The sequence below is a fragment of the Elgaria multicarinata genome, chromosome 12 (assembly GCF_023053635.1).
Source record: "Elgaria multicarinata webbii isolate HBS135686 ecotype San Diego chromosome 12, rElgMul1.1.pri, whole genome shotgun sequence".
NCBI lineage: Eukaryota > Metazoa > Chordata > Lepidosauria > Squamata > Anguidae > Elgaria > Elgaria multicarinata.
The window spans coordinates 16,728,419-16,755,103 of record NC_086182.1 but is presented as its reverse complement, the minus strand read 5'-3'; the positions used below and the strand labels follow the sequence as shown (position 1 = coordinate 16,755,103).

At 41.6% G+C, this 26,685-nt stretch overlaps 1 protein-coding gene across 3 annotated transcripts; it reads right to left on the bottom strand.

Moving 5' to 3' along the window:
• Positions 1-5,254: 5,254 nt before the first annotated feature.
• RAB11FIP1 (RAB11 family interacting protein 1) lies at positions 5,255-25,694 on the bottom strand. 3 transcript variants are annotated; one of them, XM_063139212.1, is made up of 6 exons: positions 25,267-25,694; positions 17,239-17,687; positions 16,006-16,843; positions 12,168-14,174; positions 10,944-11,034; positions 5,255-9,805 (listed from the first exon to the last, which is right to left on the bottom strand). In XM_063139212.1, exons 1-6 carry the CDS (start codon positions 25,680-25,682, stop codon positions 9,587-9,589), a joined length of 4,020 nt encoding a protein of 1,339 aa, XP_062995282.1. In that variant the 5' UTR covers positions 25,683-25,694; the 3' UTR covers positions 5,255-9,586. The 3 variants fall into 3 exon arrangements, with proteins under 3 accessions (XP_062995282.1, XP_062995283.1, XP_062995284.1); XM_063139213.1 differs by having other exon boundaries at positions 25,623-25,694; XM_063139214.1 differs by lacking the exon at positions 12,168-14,174.
• Positions 25,695-26,685: the final 991 nt, after the last annotated feature.

The following is a 26,685-nucleotide window of genomic DNA, read 5'->3' as shown; positions in this document are numbered from 1 at the left end:
ACTTCCCCATCTCCCTAGCCAGAAAGCTGGTCAGCAAATGTTGCTGCATCGCATTTATATAAGCCTCTAGATTGGACAAAGGTGTTAACCAGCTTTGATCTGATTGATGTTCTAGTAGTTTGTTGTTGTTTATTCGTTCAGTCGTTTCCGACTCTTCGTGACTTCATGGACCAGCTCACGCCAGAGCTTTCTGTCGGCCGTTGCCACCCTTAGCTCCCCCAAGGTCAAGTCTGTCACCTCCAGAATATCATCCATCCATCTTGCCCTTGGTCGGCCCCTCTTCCTTTTGCCTTCCACTTTCCCTAGCATCAGCCTCTTCTCCAGGGTATCCTGTCTTCTCATGATGTGGCCAAAGTACTTCAGTTTTGCCTTTACTACCATTCCCTTAAGTGAGCAGTCTGGCTTTATTTCCTGGAGTACAGCTGCAACAGGCATAGTGGAAATCAGGCCGTCTCTCTCTCTCCTACACTTACCTCTGATCATTGCTTATTTATTAAATATCCATTATAATATTGGCAGGGCCTGAAGGCACATGAGGCAGCCGCTTTGCTGAAGCTAAGTAGGACTGGATCTGGTGATTGCTTTGAGGGGAGACCACCTGAGAATCCCATATAGCCACCTGGAGCTCTACAATGGAAGAAAGTTGAAATATAAATGTAATAAATAAAGGAAAGGTTGGAGATTAACTCATGGACCTCCAGATGTTGGATGCCAATTCCCATCAGCCTCAACTTGAGCAGGGGGTTGGACTCAATGGCCTTATAGGCCCCTTCCAACTCTACTATTCTATGATATAAACTGCAGTCCAACAACATCTGGAAGGCCACAGGTCTCCCACTCCTGTATTAAACCTGATCTGGGATTAAATGTTTGTGAACATAAAAGCCATGGTGGATCAGACCAAGGGTCCATCTAGACCAGCATTCTGTTAACACCAACCAGCTGCCCACAGGAAACCCACAACTGCACCCTCCTGCGCATGTTCCTCGGGAAGTGGTGTACATAGGCATACTGTTTCTGATACCATACAGCCATTGATAGTCTTCTCCTCCAGGAATTTGCCCAATCCCCTTTCAAAGCCAACCAAATTGGTGGCCATTGCTGTATCTTCTGGAAGTGAATTCCATAGTTTTAACTATGAGCTGTGTGAGGAAGTACTTCCTGGGATGATCCTGTGTTTTCGTATCATGAGAGAGGGAGAAAAATATTTCCCTATGCACTTTCTCTACACCATGCATAACTTGATACACTTCTATCATGTCTCCTCTTACTCGCCTTTTTTTCTAAGCAAAATACCCTAGCTGTTGTCTTTCCTCACAAGGGAGTTGCTCCAGCTCCTTGATCATTTTAATTGCCCTTTCTGGCACTCCCCCACCCAACTCTTGTACTTGTGCAGTTCTTTGGATGTTAAACTTACTTTGTAAAAATTGGAACAGCTATGAGATCATCTTACGGGTTTTTTTGCAAGAATAAGAATATAACACACAATGCAATTAAAAGTGTAATAGTCATAACTTCTGTGCGATGGAAAAGCTGTCTCAAGCATCTGGCAGTGTGTGTGTGTGCCTGGGGCAGAGGGGCGATTGGACAGATAACTCTCCTTCCCTCCTAGCAATATGTTCTATAGGAAAAGTGGAGGAAGAAAGGAGACCTTTTTGCAAGTGATCTTCTTTTCATGTATCTCGATTTCAGTGGAACATAGTCCTAGATAGTTGCCACAGAGTTCACACACCCAAGAATACTACAAATATGTTTATTGTTAATAGTGGAGACGTATGCATGTGTATATTCTAGTGGATATATACCAGCCTTCTATACAGAACTGAATATCAAGAATCTCAGTGCTCTTTTTTCCTTAATGAACCTCTATCTCTTATGGCTATGAAAGTAGGTATAAAAGGGGCCAAAAATTGCAGGGAGCTATGATGGCCTATTCACAACAATCCAAAAGCAACTGCTGGAGCGTGATTGTAGGAGCACACTGTGTCCTCGAGCTTTGATAATATAAAAGTTTCCACTTTTTTTTTTAACTTTTCATTTTAATATGGTACTATTTAAGATAATTCTGCCACTAGATGGCAGTGTCTCATTAAACACAATGGAGCCTTTTCTAGAAGGGAAATTTTGAATTCAAAATCACATGGTCACGTGTAAAGGAGCGTGTTGTGATGGTGGGAAGACTGTGGAAGACCAAAGCCCCAGTAACGCTGCAGGATTTTTCCACTGTGTAGAGAAACTCTCTCTTTCTATTCTCTTTTTCTCAGTCTCTTTCCCCTATGTTTCTCCTGATCTTTCTTCCCTTAACTCTCCCCCACCACCCATGTACAGCAATAAGTCTTGGAAAAAAGGTCCCGTTCATGCAAATCAGCGGAGCTCTGAGATTTGCGTCAGTATGATTAATCTTTATGGGTGGGCGGGAGACCCAGAAGCACCCTAAAAAGAGCCCAAAGTGTACCGAGTATATTCAGTGGCCACAGAATAATTGTTAATTGTACTGGGGAATGAAATAGATCATCATGGAGGAAGACACAGCAAGCTGCCCAGCTACCACAACAATCAGAAACATTCCACACTGCAACACTTTTGTCGCACTTATAGTTGCCTAACAAAGAAGCAGTTATTACAGGCCTGTCTCCAGATGTTATTAATGGGACAGATATATAACAGCTTGTGCTTGCAACTCAACAGGTGACGTTCTCTGAATGGCTATAAAAAGCTGCCCAAGTGCTATCAGGAAGGGGTTAGGATGCTATGCCAACAGCTATTATATAGGCATGAAATCATTACAGCACACTAGGTTTCTGAGTCATGGGGCGGGGGGGAGAGGGGGACTGTCCTGACCTTGATAACTCGGCAACAACAGATTCCCATTATGACTGGCTGAAAAGATTGGATTGGAACACACTTATCCACCTTCATCTAGTTTTCCATCCACCTACCCACACTTGTTACTGAATATGTGAATTCATCATTACATGAGAAGTTTTATATTGTCATATATATATATATATATATATCAATCAGATTATTTTTGTATTGAGGATGCTACAAAGCAGAGCGTTAGTATTGTTATAGTAAGATAGTAAGATACAAGTTTTGGATGTCACAAATGCTACCACCTTTCAAAAACAGAGGAATTTGGTCATCATAAACTGAAGGAGTTTCTATTTGGAGAGTTTCTTAAACAATGTTATGGAGACGTCATGAATCATAGTGGTTGCTTCCCACGCCCTTCTGTCTCAGTGTTGCCAGGTCAGGTGAAGCACAATCCCTTCTTGCTCTGCCAGTTTGCATCACAACTATTTCCAAATTGGCTTTGGGGCATTCCAGCAGTTATGCTTTACGTCACAGGGGAGCTATAAGCACTTGATGGGAAACCACGGGTCAACTGACACAGGACTTCACACCTATGCTATGCTGATTTTAGTCACCGTCAACAACTTTTTGATCTGAGCTAGTTTTTGTGGAAGCATCTAGCACAGCCTTCCCCAACCCGTTGCCCATCAGATATTTTGGGCTACAACTCCCAGTATCCTGACCGCAGGCCACGGTGAGCTGAAGTCCAAAACTTCTGGAGGGCACCAAGTTGGGGAAAGCTGATCTAGAAACGAGTTTTGCTGGCAGAGTTTGTCAAACTGTGAAATTAAGGGTTGAGAAAAACTGCAACTGGCAAAGCCCTAAAGAAAAATATGAGGCTTCACTAGAATCCACAAGACATTCCCTTCAATCTGCCCCTTACCAGTAAATAGCACATTAGCTCAGATTGATTTCCACATCATAGAAATTTCAGGGGAAGGAGTCTACACCTAGTTCCTGCTGCATACTCTGGTACAGGGCGGGCCTTATACATTTGTCTTCTGGATTTAATAACATTGAGAAGAGTCCTACCTCACCAAATATTCTTTCATCATTTATAAAACAACCTCCATGGGTTTGTGGACAGCACTCACACACCCAATCCTATCTTTATGACAGCTGTGTTAGATGGCGCTTGTGCAAGTGAAGCCTTGCCATAAGAGAGTGTATGCTGATATGAAAGAAGAAAAAAGGGAGAAAACACACCCCCAAAGGCACTGGTTATTGAATGGTGCTATATAGGCATAGGGATGGATCCAAACTATGTTAGCTGAACTTAGTTGAGTCCTAGTGAACTCAAGGGACAAGTTGGACATCACTTAACTTCAGACTCATTGATTTCAATTGGAGTTAAATTCTGACTCAGTCTGAATCCAGCCAGTAGCAAAGCAAAGTGGTGGAAAAAGACAAGCATATCAAAAGGGAAGAGATGGACAGGTGAAATAGAAAGACAGGTAAGATCGCACATGTGTAATGTCCTTGAAGGCAGGTGGGGAGGAGAACGTAGCGCATATTGGAATTTGCAAAGCAAGATCTTTGCTGCAGACCTCTGATATGTGGAGAGTATTTAGCCACTAGATATATAAACCCTGTGATCACAAACTGCAGTTATTAGAACCGCAGACAGTTGAAGGCTAAAATCCAAATTCATCTGTTAAACTAGTTTTAGGTCTGAGATTTGGATCTGCCTGCTATCCTTGTCCGGCATTCCCACCCTTCTACCTGCTGCCAATAGTTCAATATAATTGTACACAGAAACAAAAACCAGTGATGCCTTGTATAGAGTTTCAACTTCCTACAGTGGGGTAGAAAAGGTGGTAGTGGCGGAAGAAGGTGATTAAGTTGGAGAAGGCTATCAATGGCTACTAGCCCTGATGGTTATGTGCTACCTCCAGTATATGAGGCAGTAAGCCTGTGTGCACCAGTTGATGGGGAACATGGGTGGGAGGGTGCTGTTGCACTGTGTCCTGCTTTGTCGGTCCCTGGTCGACAGCTGGTTGACCAGTGTGAACAGAGTGATGGGACTAGGTGGACCCTTGGTGTGATCCAGCAGGGCTCTTCTTGTTCTTATGATTAATGTAGGATAGTTTTCATGCGCTTTCCAGCCTGATTATTCAATGAATCCTGACGAGTGTCTACTTTCCACTGGTCAGGGACCATCATCATGCTTATTATACAAGCCAATCTCCTGATAGAAATTTATAGTGCATCTAATGCACTTTCCTTTTGCACTTTGGAATCACTGTTATGAAATCCAGTCATTACACAGCAGAAATTCATTCTATACCCATTGACTAGGGAACTGATCTGATAACGCTAGCAAATAATGTGTCATTACATACACCACATCCATCCCTTTTTTAAACTTTTATAAAAATGCGTAACACAACAATTCATATAAGCTTAAATAACTTTATTTTAACTTTTCATGAGGCTGAAGGTTTTTGTATAAAAACCAATAGCATAAGTACCAAGAGTAACAAGGTAGAAAATATAAACATACATTCAGATCCTTCAGTAGTAAGCATTGGGCAAGTGAATGTACAAGGGGAGGCGAGCTATCCCTTTGACAACACACTCAGCATTTCTATGTCCAACTTGTAAGTCACAGATACTGAATAGAAGGCACAAGTTGAAGGACACTATCCTAATTGTCTGTTGCTCAAAACTCATCAGATCTTCGTATGAAGGAATAGTTGCCTGACTTTGTCCAGTGGTTCCTTTGCATGTGATACAACATGACAAGCAGTCCACTAAAGTCCATAATCGCTGGACATTTTAGATGTTATAAATGAGGTTTCTACAAACCACTGAAAACCTGCCAAGCAGAATCCCTACTGAAATAACCAATATCATTTCAACAGCACGTAGCTGCATTTTAGAATAATGTGAACTCCTTATTTGTTGCTAGAGAGCCATTCCTAATGGGAGCGGTGTTAAAGGAACTAGCCGCGCAGTGCTTTGCGACCATGACTACCAGGCATACTGTTTTCCAGTACAAGCCTTTCCATAAAATATTTATTTCCAAAACAAGCAGGCATGCAGCATTGCGCTATGGCTCCAGCAGGACCAAAAGAGAGAAACACATGCAGTCCTATGTATATTTAGATGGGGAAAAAGTTCTACCACTGGCTGGCTAGCTGGGAAACACTAGAGTCGTACGACTTTTCCTGTCTAAACACGCATAGGACGACACCTTGAGACATTTAAAGCTTTAAAAAGTAATTTAATTATTTAAAGGTGTTTTTAAAAGATGACCCCAAGCATTTAAATGTTTGCTTTACACGCAAAATGTGCTTTCGACAGTACCTCTCCAGTTATCATGGAGCCAGAGGTATGTGGAAGACTCTGACAACGTTAGATGTGGCAAACAGTTCTTGTCCTTGCAAACATCTGAAATCATTGTTCTAGCTCTACCATTTAACTGAGGCAAAAGGGCAGCCTCAGTCAGTGGATTTCATCGACAGAATTAACACTATGCAAAACAGATGGACAAGTCTATTCAGTGAGCATCACCCACCATTTATGGCTACAGGAACAGAGAGCATAACCCCATACTCAGAGCCATACATCCAAACACGTTACTTATTTTGGACCAAATACTTAACATAGTTAGGCTATGATTGCAGAAGGATTGCAGGTCATATGAACTGCAGTGCTTCTCAAAGAATGAGTATAGTAGCCGCTTCAGCTATTCTGATTCTTTGGTGATCACAAGTCAGATTATACAGTACCAAAAGCGATTAACAGTGCACCATTCAGCATCAAGATCTTTGATTTCAGCTGACAAGCTTATAATCCAGTGTCATGACTGAACGCAATGGGAGGGCTGAAGAGCTATGCAGTGGCAACTTCATCCCTCTTGTAAAGTGCATAGGGAGATAACAAAAAGTAGCTACAGTAAGTACTATGAATCAAAATTAATCCATCAGAGCCTTTAAATGACAGTTGGATTGCTGTGAGGTATCTGCATTTCACCACTCAGAAGTTAAGGAATCTTGTTGAGTCACAAGACTCAACAATTTTTTGAATTACAGTAATTCTGACTGGCTGGAAGCCAAGAATGCATAGACAAGTTTGCACTAAGCCTGGTAACTCTTACAGCTTCTATCTTCAATCAACATCCAATTAAACCTCAATTTCCTATGTTACAGAAAATGATGAATACAGGGGAAGGAAAACCATTTTGTTTCATAATGAAACCCACAAAAACTGATCCTTTATAAACCACTAATCCATGTAAAGGAAATGCCTGTCCGAGGACAAGAAAATACCAATACAATGTAAGTTTGCCTGTTAGAGTCAGAATAAAATCTTGTTGAATTTTAACTTTTCACTTCACCTCAGGGCACAATCCAGCTAATGTTCAGGAGAAGTTTAAGTCCAGTTGTTCCTACTGGAGTATTAAAAACCTACCCAGCCATATCATTAAAAAGACAATGAGATTTAAAAGGACTGTACTTTGACCGGATTCTTCCCATAGTTTTGCAACACACCACACAAATACTCTTTTACTAAAAAGAAGTCCAATTTGTTTCACACAACCCATGTAAGTATATTAAAAGCATGCATGTTCCTAATTCAGTCTTCAGCAGAAATTGTATTATAGGGCTCAGCTTGCACAAAAACATTATTCACATCTTCTAGTAGTTGAAGCAGCACCAGCAGCCCCTTTAATAACTGAGAAGCCATTGTAGCCCCGTTTACTTGGGAAGCAAGGTGACTGACTGTTAAGGACTTCCAATATCAGGAACACAAGGGTACTAACAAAACACTGTGACTCAGGCTTTGGCCGAGCTTCTAGATTCAGGGAATGCTATCTATATGTCTCAAAGAACTGCAGTTGGAATACGTCCAGACTGACAGCCCGCATTGAGACTCTCGTGAAAGAAGCAACTGAGAAAATAATCTGAAAGAAAAAAAAACTGAACATGAAGTTTAAATGCAAATGAGTATGTTCAGCTATAAACTCAAATCTGAATTCTTACCAAGTTCAAGGAGGTTGAATCTATTCCCCCGTTTGCCTTACAAGCATTTGTTTTTTCTTTTCTTTTTTTTGGGGGGAGGGGGGAAAGAAGAATCTTTAAGATCTCTAATTGATGATCAATTGAACATCAAGAAAGTCTTCATTTGCCACCAGCGGGGCTCAGATAAGAACGGGACAGCTTCTGTAGAACAGATTTCAACGGCCAAAGGAGGAGAAATATGAGCAAATACATTTTGGGAAGCCATGATGATGTGGGGAAAGAAGAACTGCAGAACCTGGAAGAGCTGAAGAAACTGAAAGATGTTACTTTGAAAGTCAGGCAAGTGCTTGACAGTTACTGATGAAAGTGATTATGGTAATGAAGAGATTGCTGAATTTTAGCCCTTCTAAAATGAGATTTTTTCGGAAGATTTTCCAAATCAACATGATGCAAAACTTCTCAAAATCAAAGATGCTTATGAGAACAACTTTTGTATGTTTGTTCACAAATGGGAAGCTATCTGACTAGTTTACTGAATGAGAGAAGAAAACAACAACGTTCAAGTAGATTTCTGAACAAAGGAGTAAGTCACTCAAAGGTGAAACGGGAAGATCAACAATTTAAAAGTAGGTGCTAAACTGGATGATGAACTAAAAGAAAATAGTGAAACCTGTCAGAGGTTCCAGACTCCATGGTCTGTCAACTGAAACTTCATAAATGTTAAACAAACAAAAAAATTCAGCGATAACGAATGCAAGAGCACTTCCAAATCCAGTTGTTAAAAACACACAGGTTGTAATTCTCAACAAAAAAAATACAGTGTAAATAGTCTTTCAAACCTAACCATACTTAAAGGTAACCACTGCAACAACTTAACACTAACATCACAGGCAGTTAGATCAAATCAAGACTCTTTCCCTGTTCTGACCACATTAGGAGATACAGAAGTCAGTTTTGTGCTTAAGAATCCTAAATGCTCATATTCATGTGTTATTTTTAACTTGTTGGTTTGATGCTCACCAGCCACTACTTTGTAGTTCTTAACTGTAGACTTTGCTCACCATCTAAAGTGAAATTCAGGCAGCTTAGCACAATCAACAGTAAAATAGTACAGCACAAACCCCACAAAATGAATGAGAATTCAACAACGCAGCTGAGCTCTTAATTCTTATTCGATGGAGCTGGTATAGCAGAATTTCCTAATGGAGTGTGCTGCTTGCAAGTAAAAATGCATCCAGGTTTCAGATAACATGCTAATTTCCTCCAACAACTTGCCAAAATAAGGCACTTCATGATGACATATTCTTCCAATACCTCTAATCTAATTAGCATATGATTGCTTATATTGCACTAAATTAAAACCCTAAAAACATCAGGTCAGAAATTTGTGTTTTGGAAACAGGTAAATGTCTATTTTTAAACAAAACCTTTAAAATGCTCCAGTTACAGAATTATTCACAGGTGAAAACTGGCTCATAACTCCCTCCAGTCCCACAATCTCAGGCCTTTAACCTCAACAGAGCAGCAAAACATGTACAGTGTACTAAAAAGTATATGTTTTGTTTGTTCTTTAATACGATTGTCATTTTGGATTATATAATTATTAACAGTCTCCCAAGATAAACTAAATCAACTCTAGCCTAGGACAAGAAAAACATCTTTTGTTTTGGTACAAGCAACAGATATTTCAATGTCAAACTTTTCACACTTTCTACTTCCAAAGTATGAGCAAAAAACGTCATTGTCCAGGTTTAACTGCCTTCTCATATCTTCCCAGCTTTCTTGTTCACATGTGCTTGAGCCCGAAGAATATTAGGGGTTTCCTCCATGACTCTAACAAGCAAGTTATCTATGTAGTCTTCCAGCTCTCGCACCTGGAGATCTCGCTTTGCCATTGCATCTTTCTGTTTCAAGACCAGCTGGATCAGCTCGTCATGCGTTAACTGAGCATAAGCGTAGGCAGGATCTGAAGGGTCATATTTCTTTAGAAAGGAAGGAAAGAAAAAAGTTAGTCATTTTGGTAGAGAGCTATCACAAGGGTGACCTAAAAATAATAATAATCAGAAGGCAGGCATCTAGACCGCCCAGAGAGCTTCGGCTATTGGGCGGTATAAAAATGTAATAAATAAATAAATAGACCTCTGGTTTCAGGGATTTCTGAGGAATCTCAGGAATGATGGCTTCACAAAGAGGTAATCTGTTAAGGTAGATGACCCTTATTAAAGTTCACAAGAACAGGAATTTCAGGACCCGTCAGTAAGCGCTTAAATGGCACACGTAGTCTGCCTGCCTCTGACCAGTGGTTAACACTGAAAAGCATGATCAACACAAGACCATCTTTCTCGCATGCCGTAAGTATCATATAAATGCAAAGTGATAATAAGTAATCTCAGTTAAGAGCTCATAATTCAAGGTCTGTGCCCAAATGTCGAGGGAATAATTCTGTAATACTAGCTGAAGCCACAAACCTGGTTTTGTACATTATGGGTATCCAGACTTTAAACAAAACCTGGGTAGCCATGAACTAGCAGAAGCAAGTGTGCATGCTAGTCCCTGGTCACCCATGGAGCATCTCTGGGTTGTCTATCTCAGCAAACTGGGTAGGCGAATGGAACGAGCACAAATAGTTGCTTGCTCCCGCAACTCACATTTGTTAATGGGTTGTTTATGATGAATTGGGTCACTGAGTTACTAAACGTCTTTTTGAAAACAATCTCTCAGGCCAAAAGCCTATGGAAAAGATGACAAGTTCTGGGCTTGCGGATTTCACACCCACCCACAGATCTGAGCTTGTTGTAGAAAAAAGTCCCCTGATCATCAGCAAAAAATAGCAAGGGTGGGTGGGAAATGACCTAAAAATTGAGTTGACCCACATTTCTGTCTCCAAATGATCATACACCTTCTCAGTTTGTTTAATGCAGCCAATAAGTTAACAAACTTTCTTTTTACATCCACCCAAGAAGTTGCATGCAACAGTTTTAGGAAGCTAAAGCTCCAGTATACTTCAACATTGCTTTCACTGAACTATTTCCCCATCACCTAGTGTTACTAGGAACATGCATTGTAACTGAACTCATGGAACATCCAATCCGTTTTTAAGATATATTGTGCCTTAAGTACCTTTAGATTGCTTTCATTCTGGTTATCCAGGATCTTCGTAGTTATGCTCAGCTTGTTTGTTGTAGCATTCATTGGCTTCACAGGATGAAGTCTGAAAGATATATCTGATTTTAGTTCAGGCAATACCTTTGCTCTTTACAACCGTATAACTGAACACAACTTTGTACTGTTCTACTTTAGGCACAGTTCTACTTTGGGTTACAGCATGAAGCACTGTGTACACATGAATGCGTGCTTTGGCTATTAAAGAATATTTCCTCTGATATATATATATATATATATATATATATATATATATTCCTTCACTGCAAGGTTCTCTCTTATACATAGATCTGCACAGGTTTAAGCTCAAATAGAATACTAAAGATATCCTGCCTCCAAGGAGTACATGGTTCTCCTCACTTCCATTTACCTTCACAACCCCCCCGTGATATACATTAAGCTGAAAAACAGTGACTGACCCAAAGCCACCTGGAAGTTCATGGCTGTATGGGGGTTTGAATGTTAGTCTCCTCCAGTCCTAGTCCAACTCTCTAATCATAGTGGCTGATTCTTCTGTTTAATAAAGTGGAATGGGTATGTTTTGCTACTTGTATTTTTGTACACAATTACTCAAGTGCAGTTTTTCACATGTACATTCTTTAATGAAGGTTACATTCAAAGGTTTATCTTGAAAAGCACGCTTACTTAAATCTGCACCTATTAACACTTCAGAGAGAGCAATCTCAAACGCTTTACGACACAACAGAATTATATTGCAGTTAAGGCTCACAGCTGACAAGCCACAGTTAAGCCTTTCAAAAAATAGTTAACCAATATCAGGTGGTTGCCACCTTTTATTTTGGCAGAACCATGGAAACAAATTTAACATTCTAATAGAAGAGCTTGTAGAAAATCAGAGGTGAAATATCTGAAATGTACTGGACTCATGCTTATTGGCTACTCATGTTTCAGCACTGTGGAAGTTAAGTATGACCACTGCCACATCAAGATCAAGCTTTGCTCAATTTTATTTCTTCACTGAGATTTCTGAAAGAGGTCGCTCCAAACGATTGGGGATATAAATTTTTCAGCTGTCCAAAGAGCATAAATACCTTGGTTTCTTTAAAAAATATGTGTGTGTGAGTGTATGTGTGTGTGGGGGGGGGGGGGCGGGGCGGAGGGGAGAATCAAAGCCACTTATGGCACTTGAGACTTTCTATGCGAGTCCCCCACAACTCTCACCTGAGCTTAGCAGGATACGTTCCACCACTCTGCAGAGTTTGATTGGGATGTGTTTCAGAGGGTGAAACCCTTGCCTCAAGCAGCTTCTTCTTGCCAGAGATTTCCCCTTTGGCATCCAAGCCCTCTGCTGCAGCTTTTTTCGGAGTTTCTGCTCTATTAGAGCCAAGAGCATCAGATTGGAATGAACTAGTGGGGTAAGATTGAGAAGTACCAGACAGAGGGGAAAGAGGGACAGGCTTATCAGAGAACTCAGGACAATCAATATGCCTATCTTCCTTACACTTGTCACCATTCTTCTGTTCCAATCCCCTTTCATTATGACCTGCACTTTGAAGTACTACTGCTGAAGGATTGACCAATGGCTTGTTGGGTCCAGGAGCATCATTAGGACCACTTATTTTCACAAGTGATACAGTCTGCCCTTCACCAGCAACCTTCTCATTTGATGCCAACTCTCTCCTCTCCGTGGAAGATGATAACTCTGTAAATTCATCCCTATTCCTTGACAAGTCCTCACAAGCTGCCATCTTATCAGCATCCTGGTGACAATCACTCAGCTGCTCATCATCTGATCCTACCTCTGGAATAACAGGAAGGGCGATGGGGTTTACATTCATCTCTCCAGTAACTAAAATGCCAAGATGTGTGCTTATTCCATGACTAGAGTGATTACTAATGCTTTGAGAATATGTGGTGCCAACATTTCTTCCAAGCTGGAGTACAGTCGATTCAGAACCTGCTAGTGAGCAAGCACTGGTTAGCCTTTCACTGGACACTAAACTATTTGAAGGCAATTCTTTAAACACAGATGCAGAGTTCAACACATCTTCTGTTTTTGATTCATCAGAGAGAGGAAGACATGTACTCTGCTTTTGTTTCAAAGCACTTCTTGGCGCCGGCTTTGGTGGTACAGACAGAGAACTGCTACCCGATGCAGTACTTGACATGCTGGTTTCCTTAGGCAAAGGCATGAGAACTCTTGGGACTGGGACTGGTGGCTCTATTGTAATCACTGAACTGGTTTCAGTCTCTCTTTCTAAAGGGTTCTCATCGTTAGGATCAGAATTTATTATCCCATCATGGGGCTTAGAAGCAGAGCAATATCCTACATCCAATTCAAGTTGTCGTCTGCTGTTCCTCTCAGTGGGATTTACTGCATCCTCGTTTTCACCATAATTCCCTCTCTCCACTGGATCTTCATCTGAAGCCTCATCACCACTACTTACTGTATCATCATCCTTCAGCTCATCAAGAGCAAAGGTTACAGACTTCTTAATTCTTTCACTTTTTTCTTTAAACGGTGGCACAACCTGTACTTTGTCATCACATTGAGTCTTCAGTATCAGTCCAACTCGGTCATAAAAGCGTGCAGAGTGACTGCCAGAGGCAGATCCAGGAAAACTGGATACAGGATCTATCTGATTAGTTAAACCTTCATCTTGAGGCGTTCCTGAATGCACAACATGAAGATGCATGGAATCATCAAGGTTTCCTGCTAAAGAGATAGAAGTCAAAGATTCGGGAGGACCCTTAAAGTTTTCAGAGTCCTTTCCTGGTTTAGAGGCAGGAAGATTAGCAACATTAGACAGCTGAGAAGGAAGAGGATGAGACTCAAAAACAGCAGTAGCAGGAGAGTGTAGGGAATGCAAGGAAGATTTTGCTGAGTTCTCAGAATCTTCTATCTGGGATTCTTGTCCCCATTTAGGAGCAAAAGGGTTATTCTCATTTCCAGAAGTAGAAGAAGCCACAACAAAGGCTTTGGAGGCTTGCTCTTTGGATATTTGTCCCCATTTTGTAGTGAAGGGATTGTTGCTATGCTTTGCAGAAAGATTTAATGAAGAACTAGCAACCTTATCAGAGTCCTGAGCTTTCTGTTCTGCTTCAAGCTTAGAGGTAAAAGGGTTGTTCTCATTATCAGAGCGAAGGAAATGATAGAAAGGAGAAGCAGAAGAAGATACAGGAATAGTAAAAGTGGCTTTGGTTTCATCCTCTGAAGACACGTCCGGTCTGTAAAAAGGGACAAAATAAAACCTGCATATCAGTTGCAGATGCAACATGAGACAGGCAGAAACATTCTGGAGATAAATTTAATAAGGCTGCTGCACATTAGAAATGTATAGGACAGCTGTAGGGTTTTAGTAAACCAATCAAACTCACCCCTTTAACAGCAGCAAGTTCTTAAGAGTATAAGCATCAAGTTGCATTTTGAGGAGAAAAAGCCTCAGACAATAAGATCTACATAACACATTTTAAAATTCCAGTCAATGTAATAGATCAGGTTAGTAGCAAAGTCAAAATATATAAAGCACCAAAGACAAAAGGGTTATAGACAGAAAAATACTGCAGTGCCAAGCCATAGGAACTGCATTCTATTTGGCAGAAAGGTACAAAATTTTATTATCTTGCAAAAACTGAAAGGAACAAAGGACACCAATACTGTTAAGAAGCTATTTAACTCCTGCTTGAATTCTATGTTAGACTATAAAGAAGGGAAAATTAGTTTAAAGTGAGAGCAAAGAGTACCAGTTTTCACAAAGTATCAATTATGAAAAACGAAGCCACATCACCATTAGTACTCTCAGCACATAAATCAATTTGGACTATTTAATTATCTACGAATCAAAAAAAAAAGGAACCACACTGAAGTTCCCATTATCAATGACTAAGCAATGTAAGACAACCTTGCTTATAATCAGGGCCTGTGAGGTCACCCATCCTGTTTCATTCTTCCAAACCATTTCCACTCCACCTCAGTGCTCTTCCTCACTCCAAGGCAACAGGTAGGGAGCTATTATTATCTTCCCCCAAAGCTCTCCCTCCCAGATTTGAAGGAAAAGGCCTGAAGTCTGGGAGGACTAAAGACCTTCAGCTCTTGGACAGGCTCCATCATACTGCTGCAGACTAGATAATAAAGCTCACACTTTATTATCCTCCCTATCCTGGAGAGAGCTGTTAGCAAGCCTAGCTACATTACATTTTCCTGGCAAGGCCAGCACAATGGGGACTGGCCAGACTGACCATAGCTGTATTGGGTCAGCAGAGCAAATACAGCATCATTAGCATCTGGTTAGCATTCTTTCTATTCCTCTCCCTGTACTAATGGAGAGAAAAATAAATTCAGTCCAGCCAACTGGGGAAGATCCTATTAGACAGGGGTCCATTCAGGAGACAGTATAAGGACTGTTTTGCTCCTTCCTCCCCCTTCCAGAAAAGAGCATCCACACAACATGCAGCCTTCAGAGCAAAGCATCTGTGTTCTGGAGGCAGCACGTTTTGGGATTTCTCTCTCCTTTCAAGGAGACAGAGAGAGAAGCCTCACCTGTAAAAATGCCAGATCACTAAATGCCTGAACTGTGCCTGTCACACCTGGGGGCAATTCTTACCTGCTCCAGGCAAGTGGTAATTTTCCTAGGCTGACACACAATAACTTGGTTTGCAAAGTTGCCAGGGACGGGAGGGAGCACTACCTACAGCATGCTCACCTTTTCTGCTTTTACAGCACAATTCACGATCGTAGCCTCCTTTGTAGGTTGTGCAGTGTGATGGGCAAACCTAGACTTCAGTTTTGTTTAGAGGCTAAACAACCCAGCAGTTAACCCATGATCTATGGATGGGTTAAACTCTGGGTTGTATAGCTCCTGAACAACCCAGCAGTCCAAGAAGGAGCAGATTGTGGGCTGTGCACCAAAGGCTCTGACTACCCATTGTTTTTTTAAAACAATGGGTTGTTGTTAAGTGTGACCAGCCCCAATGTAACCTATTGGTTGGCTTACGTCTTAAGCATCTCAAATTCCAATATTCATTTATGGTTTCATTTGGACCGTGTCTCAAGACTAACCTGGGTTTGATGGGTTTGGTCTGCGATGGTTTCACAGAAGCAGCACTTTTTTCAGGTTTCTCTTCTGCAACAATGTTTTCATGAAAAGGGTTCAGGGCTGCCTTTGCAATTGGCACCTCTGAAGCACTGCTCTTGTCTGAGCCATGACCTCTTTTGCTATCGACAGGGACTTCAAAAGGGTTTGTCTCTTTCCTTGCCAGTTCTTTTTCATTACGTTTGACTTCTTTCAGAGAGGCATCATCACTGTTCTTTACCTCCTCACTGATTTTAGCTTCTTTTTTCACTGTCACAAGGGATAGCAAGCCAGGCTTCTTATTCTCCTGTTTTTTGTTTTCTTTGGTTTCTTTTGGAGTGTCTGAAATCACAGGAGTGCTGCTTTCTAGCAAATCCCCGCCACTAAGTAGTTTATATGATGGCAGAGTCATGGCTTTAAAGGACTCCAGTGAGGAAGACCCAGGCGGCCCTTTGTCAAGTGGTAATCTTCCACTGACTTCAGGTTCCTTACTGGGTTCGGAAGATAAATTCTCCTGGGACAAAAAAAGCCTTTTTCGCTGGGATGTATGAGGGGAAGGGGAAGATGGAGTGCTTTCTCTTGGAATGGTATCACTTTTTGATTCACATTCTTCCATGTAAACATGGCTGCCATTGATACACACGTTGGACCTGGAAATTGGGTCACTTTTGGATTTCAGGCCCCCAAATAAAGAATGTGAATCCTTCTTGGTATTGCTGGTAGTGATTTGGTTTAATTGCTTGGAATCTCCGCTGCCCGTTCTCTTATGAGACTTGCTGGAAGGGGGATAAAGGAAGTTATCTTCACCTCTATTTGCAGAGGGCTCTGAAAAGATAAAAGTGAAATCAGTATTAGAATGGTGAAAGCACAGATCCCAACACTATGGAAGATACTTGCCTAAATCAACTGATGGCTGTTCGCAACAGTAAATACATTGCAACTGGGGCTATTTTAGACAGAGGGCCCTATGCAATGACAACTATTGCAGACACAATCACAAAGGTACCTCTGTTTCTTCACAACTTCTATGCAACTGAATCATTTTTTTTTTAAAAAAAAGACCAGTTTTAAAAACTATAAAGAGAAAAAAACTATAAAGAGAAATTATTTTAAAAATACACTCTTGTTTTGGCTACACAGCATTGCATGGCAGGGTTTGGAAGTCAGACTGCCCTTGAAAAACTTTAAGAAATTGCTTCTCCTATCAAGAGAATACTTACTCTCTGAGACTGGAGTCAAAGTATCATCGTCATCATCGTCGCTCCACTGTGATGGAAAGTCACTGGGTTTAAGTCTAACTTTCTCCGAAACTGGTTGGAGAGTAGGTAGCACAGACATGGACTGGGAGATGTTGCTCTTCTGCAAACCATGTTTGGAAAAGAGCGTCTTGAACTTTGATTTTTTCTTCTCTTTCTCAGTTGACTCTTCGTCACTGTCAGCTGGGGAGTGACTAATGCTAGGGATAATAGCTGAAGCTGTGTCTGGAAACCCATTGCCTCGTTTCCCCTTCCACTTGTCTTTCAGCTTGCCAAACGGAGTCCGGGACTTATCCTTCATGGAGAGATCCAACATGCTGGCGGTCATGTTGCTCCTCATGAACTGGATATCTACTTCAATCTCACCCCTCTCTTTTTCCTTCTTCCCTGGTTTGGAGTGAAGCTTGTACCATCTGTATAAATAAATAAGAATTCAAATTTAGCATTAGGGACTTAAGAATAGCTTCAACACAATACTTGCATAACTTTTACTTCAAACAAAAAGAGTCAGATTCTCTATGTGAGTGAAATGGTAGATAAGTTTGCATACCGAGGCTAGAGGTATTTAGCCAGCAAAGTATTTTTTTTTTGAAGGAAAAGTAAAGGAGGGAAGAAAGGAGAAATGAACACAGCTGTCTATCTTTTAAGAAAAAAGTACTCCTATGAAGTAGTTTATTCCTGTATTTTATTGTATGATTCTTTAAAAATATTAGGCGAAGACTTCAAAAATTCTAAACAACTCAATCCTAGCACAGACGACCGCTACACGTGTGACAGAGGAGGAAAAACTTAGCTATGGTACTGCTGATGTTAGACATTCTCCTGAAGTGTTCTAGAAAAAGCTTGCTCACTCACCCAAGTGAATATTCAGACAGGGAGTTAAGCCAATGGGAAAAAAAGGTTTAAAAGGTTTAACATGTATATGTACCTGTTCTTAAGGGCAATGTATTCAGTGCCCCCCCCCCAATTCTCTCATTTGCAAATCCTAAGGCAGCCTTCCAGATGTACTGGACTACAACTACCATCATCTCCAGCCAGCATTTCCAATTTGGAAGGCACTAGGTTAGAGAAAGCTGCCCTTCAGTGAGGACTGAATCTTACAGGGTAGGGGTCAGAAAAGGTCCTAGATGCTAAATAGATTCATGCGGGCCTTTTCTGGCAACACAAACCCTGTGCGTCTATGGACTGGTATCACGCAGTATCAATACAGTTTACTAATTCATGAGTTGTAATGTCACAAGGACACGGCAGGGACTGGGCCGCTGCCAAAAGCTATCTCTCCCTACAAAGTTATGACATCAAGGCAATTGCATAAAAGGTACTGACAGACATAAAGAATGTTATGTGGAAAATAGACTGTTTCTGAACTAGAGCCTAAGATGCATGCCATCTTGGTTTATCTAACCTTTTTGCTCCCTCACAGGCACAATATGAGCCAAGTCAAGTACTGTAGGATAGTCTTGAATGGAGCTGGACACAGCAGATATAACAGAACTAGAACGAGAGAAAAGGAGAAAGACATTATCAGAAAGAGTTTTAGAGACAGGAAACTATCCATAAAACATGCAATTTCTCCCTCAAAAATGATGTTTTCAGAAAATTGCATGCCTTAGAAATTTAGATAGCAAGCTAGAAAAGGAAATAGAGAACAAGAAAGAAAAAGCATCAGAAATTTAAGTGGTTGTTCACATTCTCTCACATCCTAAAAGCGCACTAGCCTTAATTCACACAAACAACAAACGATATGGTGAAACTTTTCCTGGACTGTACCTTCCTCTCTTAATAATAATAATAATAATAATAATAATAATAATAATAATAATAATAATAATAATAATTCTGCACATACAACAATAGCCTATCAGGCGAAAGGCTAGGCCAGAAGTCATCCCCTCGACAACTAGTTCTCTCAGTGCAAGAAAGTGTGTTTTATTTTACAGATGAGCATTCAGTCAGGCAACCCTACATCTCCTTTCTCAGTAGGTTGTACCAACTCTTCAACTGGATCTTTCAAACTCCAGATGTTTCCACCCTCATAAGGGAAAGATACCAAATGATCTGAATTTCATGTTTCCATTAGGCAGTCCAATTAAAGATCTGTAGTTGATTAGTCATCTCTTAATTGATTCAGATTAGATCAATTAAACCAGGAGTGGGAACATATGTCCCTGCAGATGATTGCAGACGGCAACTCCCATTATCACTCACCATTGACTATACAGGCTAGGCTTGATGGGAGTTGCACTCCACCAACATCTGGAAGGTGGTACGTTCCCTACCTCTGAATCAAACCTTGCAGCCCTAGATGTCATTTGTAAAAGAATTAAGTGCTTTGACTCTGAACCTGTGTTGTTTATTCTAATAAGAAAGAGTCATGAATAGGACATTTACTTCAAACATACTTTGAACACTTATCATGACTGCGTAAAGCATTCAAGACTGCCAAAGTAAACTTGGTGAGCCTGCTGGACTTGTTTTGTTAAATATTTCAGTTTCCTTTATATGAGAGCTGCCATTTATTGACTGCACACAAACAGTTTAAGGGAGTTCTTTACAAGTACTGTTCTCATAATACATTGTGGCTTACATTTGTAAAACGAGGGTATGAGCTCAGTCTAAAATTATGCTGGCCAAGCAGAGGGATCATGATGTTTTCTTGTTAAGTATCACTTTTTGTACTTCAATATAGACAATAAATACTAAGTATTTGTTGTGCACGGCGTGCATGCGCGCACACACAGTTAAATGGCTCGGTTTATTTTACAATATATAGAAAAGTGGCAACCAAAGAGCAGCAATTACTAGATTTACTTATTTGTTTTTACATTTGTATCTAATTGCTCTTCAGATGTTAAAGTTTCCAAATATCACAGATGAGAATTGATAGAGCTATGTCCTGACAGCTCACTTGAAATTAGGCTGGTGTGGTACTGGGACTAAAATACTGAGAAACACATCAGGAGGCTCCTGGTTTGAATCTCATCTTTGTCACAAATTCAATGTGGCCTTATTAGGCAAGCCATTCTCTCTCAACCCTCCATCAGCATATGGGGATAACACTGATTAACCTTAAACACTTATTGCAAGGATAAGATGATTTATATGAAGCACAGAGAATATTAAAGGGCTATAATTTATTATTATTATTGGATTATTTTAACCATGTGCAATTTAGTCATTATTAGTAAAAATGCAGCTCGAAGCAAAGGCAAACAATAGAAAGTGCCCCAATGTAATGCATTACTGGATAGCTGAGAAATTCCCAGAGCTATCACCAATTAGAGAAAACTGAGTTGGCCACTAGTATAATTCCAATCGATTAATCTATCAGGAAATCTGTAAATGGGTAAAACTAATAGTTATTAAAAAGAATCATGCTTCTTGATAGCCGGGCATCATCTTAGAAGATGTATTCCCTTCTTCTGTGAAAGAAAATTTAAAATGCCTTTAATTTTTTAAAAATGGTATTTGCCATTTGCAGGGTTTTTTTTTAATTAAAAGCTCATGCTTCCCCCCACCCACCCACCCAAAAAATCTGTTCTAATTAGTTGGGGCCACGTTTTTAGTCAATCAAAAATATTTTTTAAAAGGGTATGATTAAGCAACTAAATATTGCAACTACACAATTCCTTATCCTCATAATATATAATGGCTTAAAAAAAAAAGATGCAGGCATACATACAGAGCCATGCATACACACTTTTTTGTATACACATATTAGCCAAACTAATAGTTACAATAAGTTAAATAATAAGTTATTTTAACTTATTTTTTTCCTGACAAACTGCCAAGAAACCAGATCCAATTCATAACACTTGCATCTAGACTAAGAGGTGGCATAATGTAGTGAAGTCTTCCCCAACCTGGTGCTCTCCAGACGCCTTAGGAGTTGTAGTGCAACGTATCTGGAGGGCACTAGATTGACAAAGGCTGGTTCAATGGTTTAGAGGAAGTTACAAAATAACCAGAAACCATGAGTTCCTTCTCTCAGCCATTGGTAATATGGAAATACCACCAATCTTCCTTACTGGGCTGTTGTAAGGCTTGCCAAGAAAATACTTTGAAAATGAACAAATATATATATATATAAAAAAGTGTTTTCATTACTGCTCATATCCACCTCAATTCAAAGTCTGTACGATCAATTTACTACTATTTTCAGGCAGATGCTTCCACGTATGAGTGCTTCTTCCCAGTCTCCTTCATAACTTTCCATTATCACAAGACCCAATTATGTCTCATATCGCAAATGTACTGTATGTCTCTCCCACTGACAACTACATCATGAGATGGGTATAATGATTTTTATTGCATGAAGAGTAGAAATAGCAACAGAAGAATTGTTTTCCTGCCAATGGAAACTCACATTTTGCAAATTCTCCCCAAACCGGCAGTATTCAAATTCTATTATGTCACAAAATAAAAGGGGCTCTTTTAATAGGCAAACGCATACTTCAAAGTCTGAACAGAGTAGTTATAAGTATAGCTTCCTTAATCTCACAGTGCATCACTTCACTAAATAACCACACCTAACATGATTTTACAATTTGTGATACAAACAATTGTGACCACACTCTTTTATGATCAGAAGACACACCTACTGAAACACTGAACTAAGACACTGCTTTTATGAGCAGAAATTGAGAGTTACAGACTCTCTGTTAAGCTTTCCAAAAATATAGATGACTGTTAAAAGTTGGAGGAGTGTGTGTCTACAAACATTAGCTAGTCTAGCAATTTAAGGAAGGAAAGTGAAATGGGCATAGGAAGTGGATGGGGCTGCTATAGAAGTGCCTTGAATATCCTGGTCAATTTCAGTTTCCTTTCAATAGTCTGTGTTGGTGTCACTCCTATTGGAACCAGTCTTAATTCCTTACTATCCTCCTTTTGCAGGATAAAGGAAGTGCTAAGTCCTAGTCACCTTGGCACTCCTACCTTGCCCTATGAATTACTCATTTAGTGCTGGTTGCCTCTTTCACCCTCCACCCAAGACACACTGAATGCCAGCTAGTTAGCATTATCACTATTCCAACCTATAAAAGTGTGTGTTTTCAAGTAGCAAGCACTGGGGTCTGAAAGGACGTCAACTCCAGATCTATCAAACTCCACCCATAATGTATCCGATTCTATTAGATTCTGCCCTGGTTTCATTGCCCGTATTCAACGGACCCAGTATTATTTTAAATCAAAAGCCAGCAACCTGTAAAACATAAATCAGTGTGTGTGCGTGCGTGTAACAGAGTTCTAATTAATGACCTATATCTTATTTCTGTAGCCCGGTAAGCAATTGTTTGTATTTTTATTCTTACACACTTTTTATTTGGCTTTGAACTACCTTCTACAAATGTTTATTTTCCAGTTTTAAAACAGTAGCTTTCAAAAATGAAGGTGTTATAAGTTTTACAGTGGATGATTTTTACAGGTGCCTTTTAAAACAACAGCTGTAAAACATCACCCACCTCTCCCATGGGGTTTAGTTGAAAAATAAATAAGTTATCAAGCAAAGCCACCCTCCACTCCCATACACACCCACCCACCAATTATTTTCTTTCATTACACATTGTTAGTCACATTCTTAAAGAACAGCTGCTGCTCAGTTCACCAAAAGCCAAGCCACAGAACTACATTTTATATTTTAAAAAATGAGGGATCAAACTTTCCTGCCTTTCTTGTTTCCAGCAGTCCTAGGGGCGGTTCCAGGTGAAACCTGAAACCATCATACCACCTGCTAGAGCTTTACTGCAGACCTTTCCTCCCTGATTCCATCCAAGATTGTGATCTTGCACACATCAGCCTTTTCCTCTACTCACCCCCTACCCCTGCCTTCTCTAACATTTTTCCCAATGAAGAGAAATGAAGATCCTGAAAGCCTGCACAATTTTCGAAACCTTTTAATTGTCCAAATCAAAATATGACATTATGGATTTTCGAACACTCAGAGAAGTGATGAGGACCACTAGCATAGAAGGGAGGTTTTTTTTGGTGGGGGTGCTAAGTTCACATGGGATATATGTTTAACTATTCGCTATAACTAAATGGAACCTCCACATCCAGAAGCAGTATTTCACTGAATAGCAATTACTGAGAGGCAAACAGGGGAGAGAATTTTCATGCCCTGCTGGCAGGCTTCCCGGAAATACCTGGCTAGCAGCTGTACAAAACAAGCTGCCCCTTACTTTATTAAATATATTTCTATTCCTTCCCCTTCATTTAAAAACAAATTCTTAAGATGACTTAAGAACTTAAGAAGTTCCTAGTCCAGCACTCTGTTCACACAGTGGCCAAACAGCTGTCAACCAGGGACCAATGAAGCAGGACATGGTGCAACAGCACTCTCCCACCCACGTTCCCAGCACCTGATGCACACAGGCTTACCGCCTCTGATACTGGAGGTTGCACTTAGCCATCAGGACTAGTAGCCATTAATAGCCTTCTCCTCCAGGAATTTATCCAACCCCATTTTAAAGCCATCCAAATTGGTGGTCACCACCACATCTTGTGGTAATGAATTCCATGATTTAACTATGCGCTGAGTGAAGAGGTCCTTCCTTTTATTTGGCTTATACATCGACAGAAGAAAATGTGCTGACTGACCTTTGATCTAATCCAGCAGGGCTTTTCTTCTGTTAAATATCAACAGGAATGTTAGAATATTTTTAATTCCCCCTGCCTCCCCCACCCCACAACAATGTTTGTAACATTTATTTCAATCACCATGACATGTAACATCTTTATGGGTGAGTGGGGGATTCTTAAAGATGATTTCATTATTTATTTATTTATTTATTTATGTTCCTCCTTTCGAAAATTTAAACTTTTACTGAGGTTTGGACAACTTCCCTGGCGTTGGAATGGACAACCAGTATGATGTCAGTGATCTCACATCATGCTGTTTCATTTAGGAACTTATATTTCCAGCCTCCAGACACAGGTACACTGTCTCCAAACCTGGAGGTTCCATTCAGCTGGCAGAAAATCATTGATCTCATATTATGGCATTCAATGCTTAGCCTTCAAGCACACATATCTGACACTCACAGGTACACTGGAAAAAAGAAGTAAAGGAAGGAGCCCTCCAGGAGCACAAGACAGGGGCGGGGGGAGCCCTTATTGAGCCCAACACATTTTAAAATCAGCACTTTGGAACAGCACAGACAAACTAGGGATAAGTTCCAAAATTAAATTGGGGTTTAGCAAAGACATTTTAAAAGATCTTTACTTTGTAACAGGCACAGCCAATCCACCAATTTGGATTAAGACCCTAGCATGGGGGGTGGGTGTGGGTGGGGGCTTTTAAGAACATAAGATGAGCCATGATGAACCACATGAACCACCTAGTCCAGCATTCTGTTCACATGATGGACAACCAGCTGCCCATGGGAAACCCACAAGCAGGGTGTGAACACAACATCCTCTTGCCCATGTTCCCCAGCCTCTGACACTGGAGGCAGCATATAGCCATCAGGACTAGTAGCCATGGATAGCCTTCTCCTCCACGAAAAATCCAGGTCGGCACCCTGCGCCTAATCTAGGGAAAACAACATAAAGCAGTCGCTGCCTGAACACAGGTTTAAAGCCGTGTCGGCTACGGTCCTGAAATCGGCGCTTCAAGGGTGCTACCACGGAAGAACTAAGTTCAAAACATACCCAGCTCAATGACGACAACAACAACAACAACTTGTAACCCACAACAACATGTAAGTAACCCCCAAAAGTTCCGTGCTACTTTATTAAACGACTTGAAGCCTATAAATCATTTTCATCAACGTCTGGGGCACCTGGGGGTAAAAATCCAAGGTAATCCCTGCCTGGAGTAGACCCATTGCAATGAATGGGCCTTACGCGAGCCGTGGCCAAGTCCCACGCAGTTCGATGGGTCCCCCCTGAGTCGAGGGCTGCCCTTCTTGGCCCATGTTCCCATTCACCCCTGGGCCCCCCGGGGGCTTCTCCGGCCCTGCGGCCCCCCGAGGCTCCCCTTCCGCCGGCCCTCACCGTGTGGTCCGTCGGCCGCCCTCGTCCTGCAGCTCGGCCAGGCTGATCTCGGCGCGCCCCAGGAACTTGTCGAGGCCGAGCAGGGCGCGGTGCAGGACGGTGAGCTGCAGCACGGCCGCCGGCGCGCCTCCTGCCGCGGCCGGCGAGAGCCCTCCTCCGCCCAGGCCCCGTCGCGGCGGCGGGGGCAGCTCGAAGGTGGCCTCCTCTCGCCACTCGGGTGAGCCCTGGCAGCGCTCGGCCACCGAGGTGGCGAACTTCTCCTTGCCCAGCGCCATGACGGCGTAGGCGTCGCTCCCGCTCCCGCCGCCGCCGCCCTTGGCCTTGGAGCGCAGCCCCCGCGCCTGCAGCACCGTCACTTGGACGTGGGTCGGGGCCCAGCGCGGGGCCCCAGGCACCGGCGAACCCGGCAGCGACATATCTCCCTCGCTCCGTCCCGCCGCCTCAACAGCGACGACTGACTGAAGCCCTCAGCTGGGAGGCGAAGGAGCCGTTTCGAAGTCTCGCGAGAGCTCCACGCCCCTCCCTGTTGCGAGGCGGAGTGGAGTGCGCCAGCGACACAGCGGGTTACAGTTCTCGCGAGATTTTGTGGGGAAGGGAACGAAAAGGGGGCGGGATCGCAAACGGGTGGTGGGTGGGGCTAATATAGACCTGTGGAGGCTGGTGGCTCCGCTTTCGGTGGGGCTGTGAATCCATTCTGGGTTTCTGTCAGAAGCAGCCAGAACTCGACTTGGGAACACAATACCTGATGGGACGCCTCAGTATTGGGCAAAAGGCGGGATACAAATAAATACAATAATAATAATAATAAATAATAATAACGATAACGCCTCTCCCAGCATGAACCTACCCGAACACTGCGCTCAACATCTAAGGTCCTCCTCCAAGTGCCTACTCCAAGGGAAGCTCGGAGGATGGTAACAAGGGAGAGGGCCTTTTCGGTGGTGGCCCTCCAATTATGGAATGATCTCCCCGATGAGGCTCACCTAGCGCCAACACTGTTATCTTCTCGGTGCCAGGTCAAGACTTTTCTCTTCTCCCAGGCATTTAACAGCAATGAACAATGCTAAGTTTGCAGGGCCGGTGCCACCTTTAGGCCAACTAGGCAGCTGCCTAGGGCACAGACTTCAGAGGGGTGTAGTACTGCTCTTTAAGGGTCACAGTTTTACACAAATTAGCTGTTTTAAGAAAAAAAAAACATAATAAATGGAAAATATAATAGTTCAGAAACTCTTCTTGAACAATTGGATCGATGTTGGCAATTGGGTCGTCGTCGTCGTCGTCGTCAAGTAGCTCACTTTGCCTAGGGCACAAAATAGTCTGGCAATGGCCCTGTAAGTTTATTTGTTTTTAACGGACCCTAGAACTGTTGTTTTTAAATGGATACCGTTGTTTTTATACTGTTGTTTTTATGTTTCTGAT

Excerpts from the sequence above, each read along its gene's own strand:
- RAB11FIP1 (XM_063139212.1), bottom strand. The coding sequence starts at position 25,682 with ATGTCGCTGCCGGGTTCGCCGGTGCCTGGGGCCCCGCGCTGGGCCCCG. Across the intron at positions 16,844-17,238 it reads TTTGACTCCAGTCTCAGAGA|AGCCCTCTGCAAATAGAGGT; the intron begins GTAAGTATTCTC and ends TTATCTTTTCAG. Across the intron at positions 11,035-12,167 it reads ACGTATCCTGCTAAGCTCAG|ACTTCATCCTGTGAAGCCAA; the intron begins GTGAGAGTTGTG and ends TATATCTTTCAG.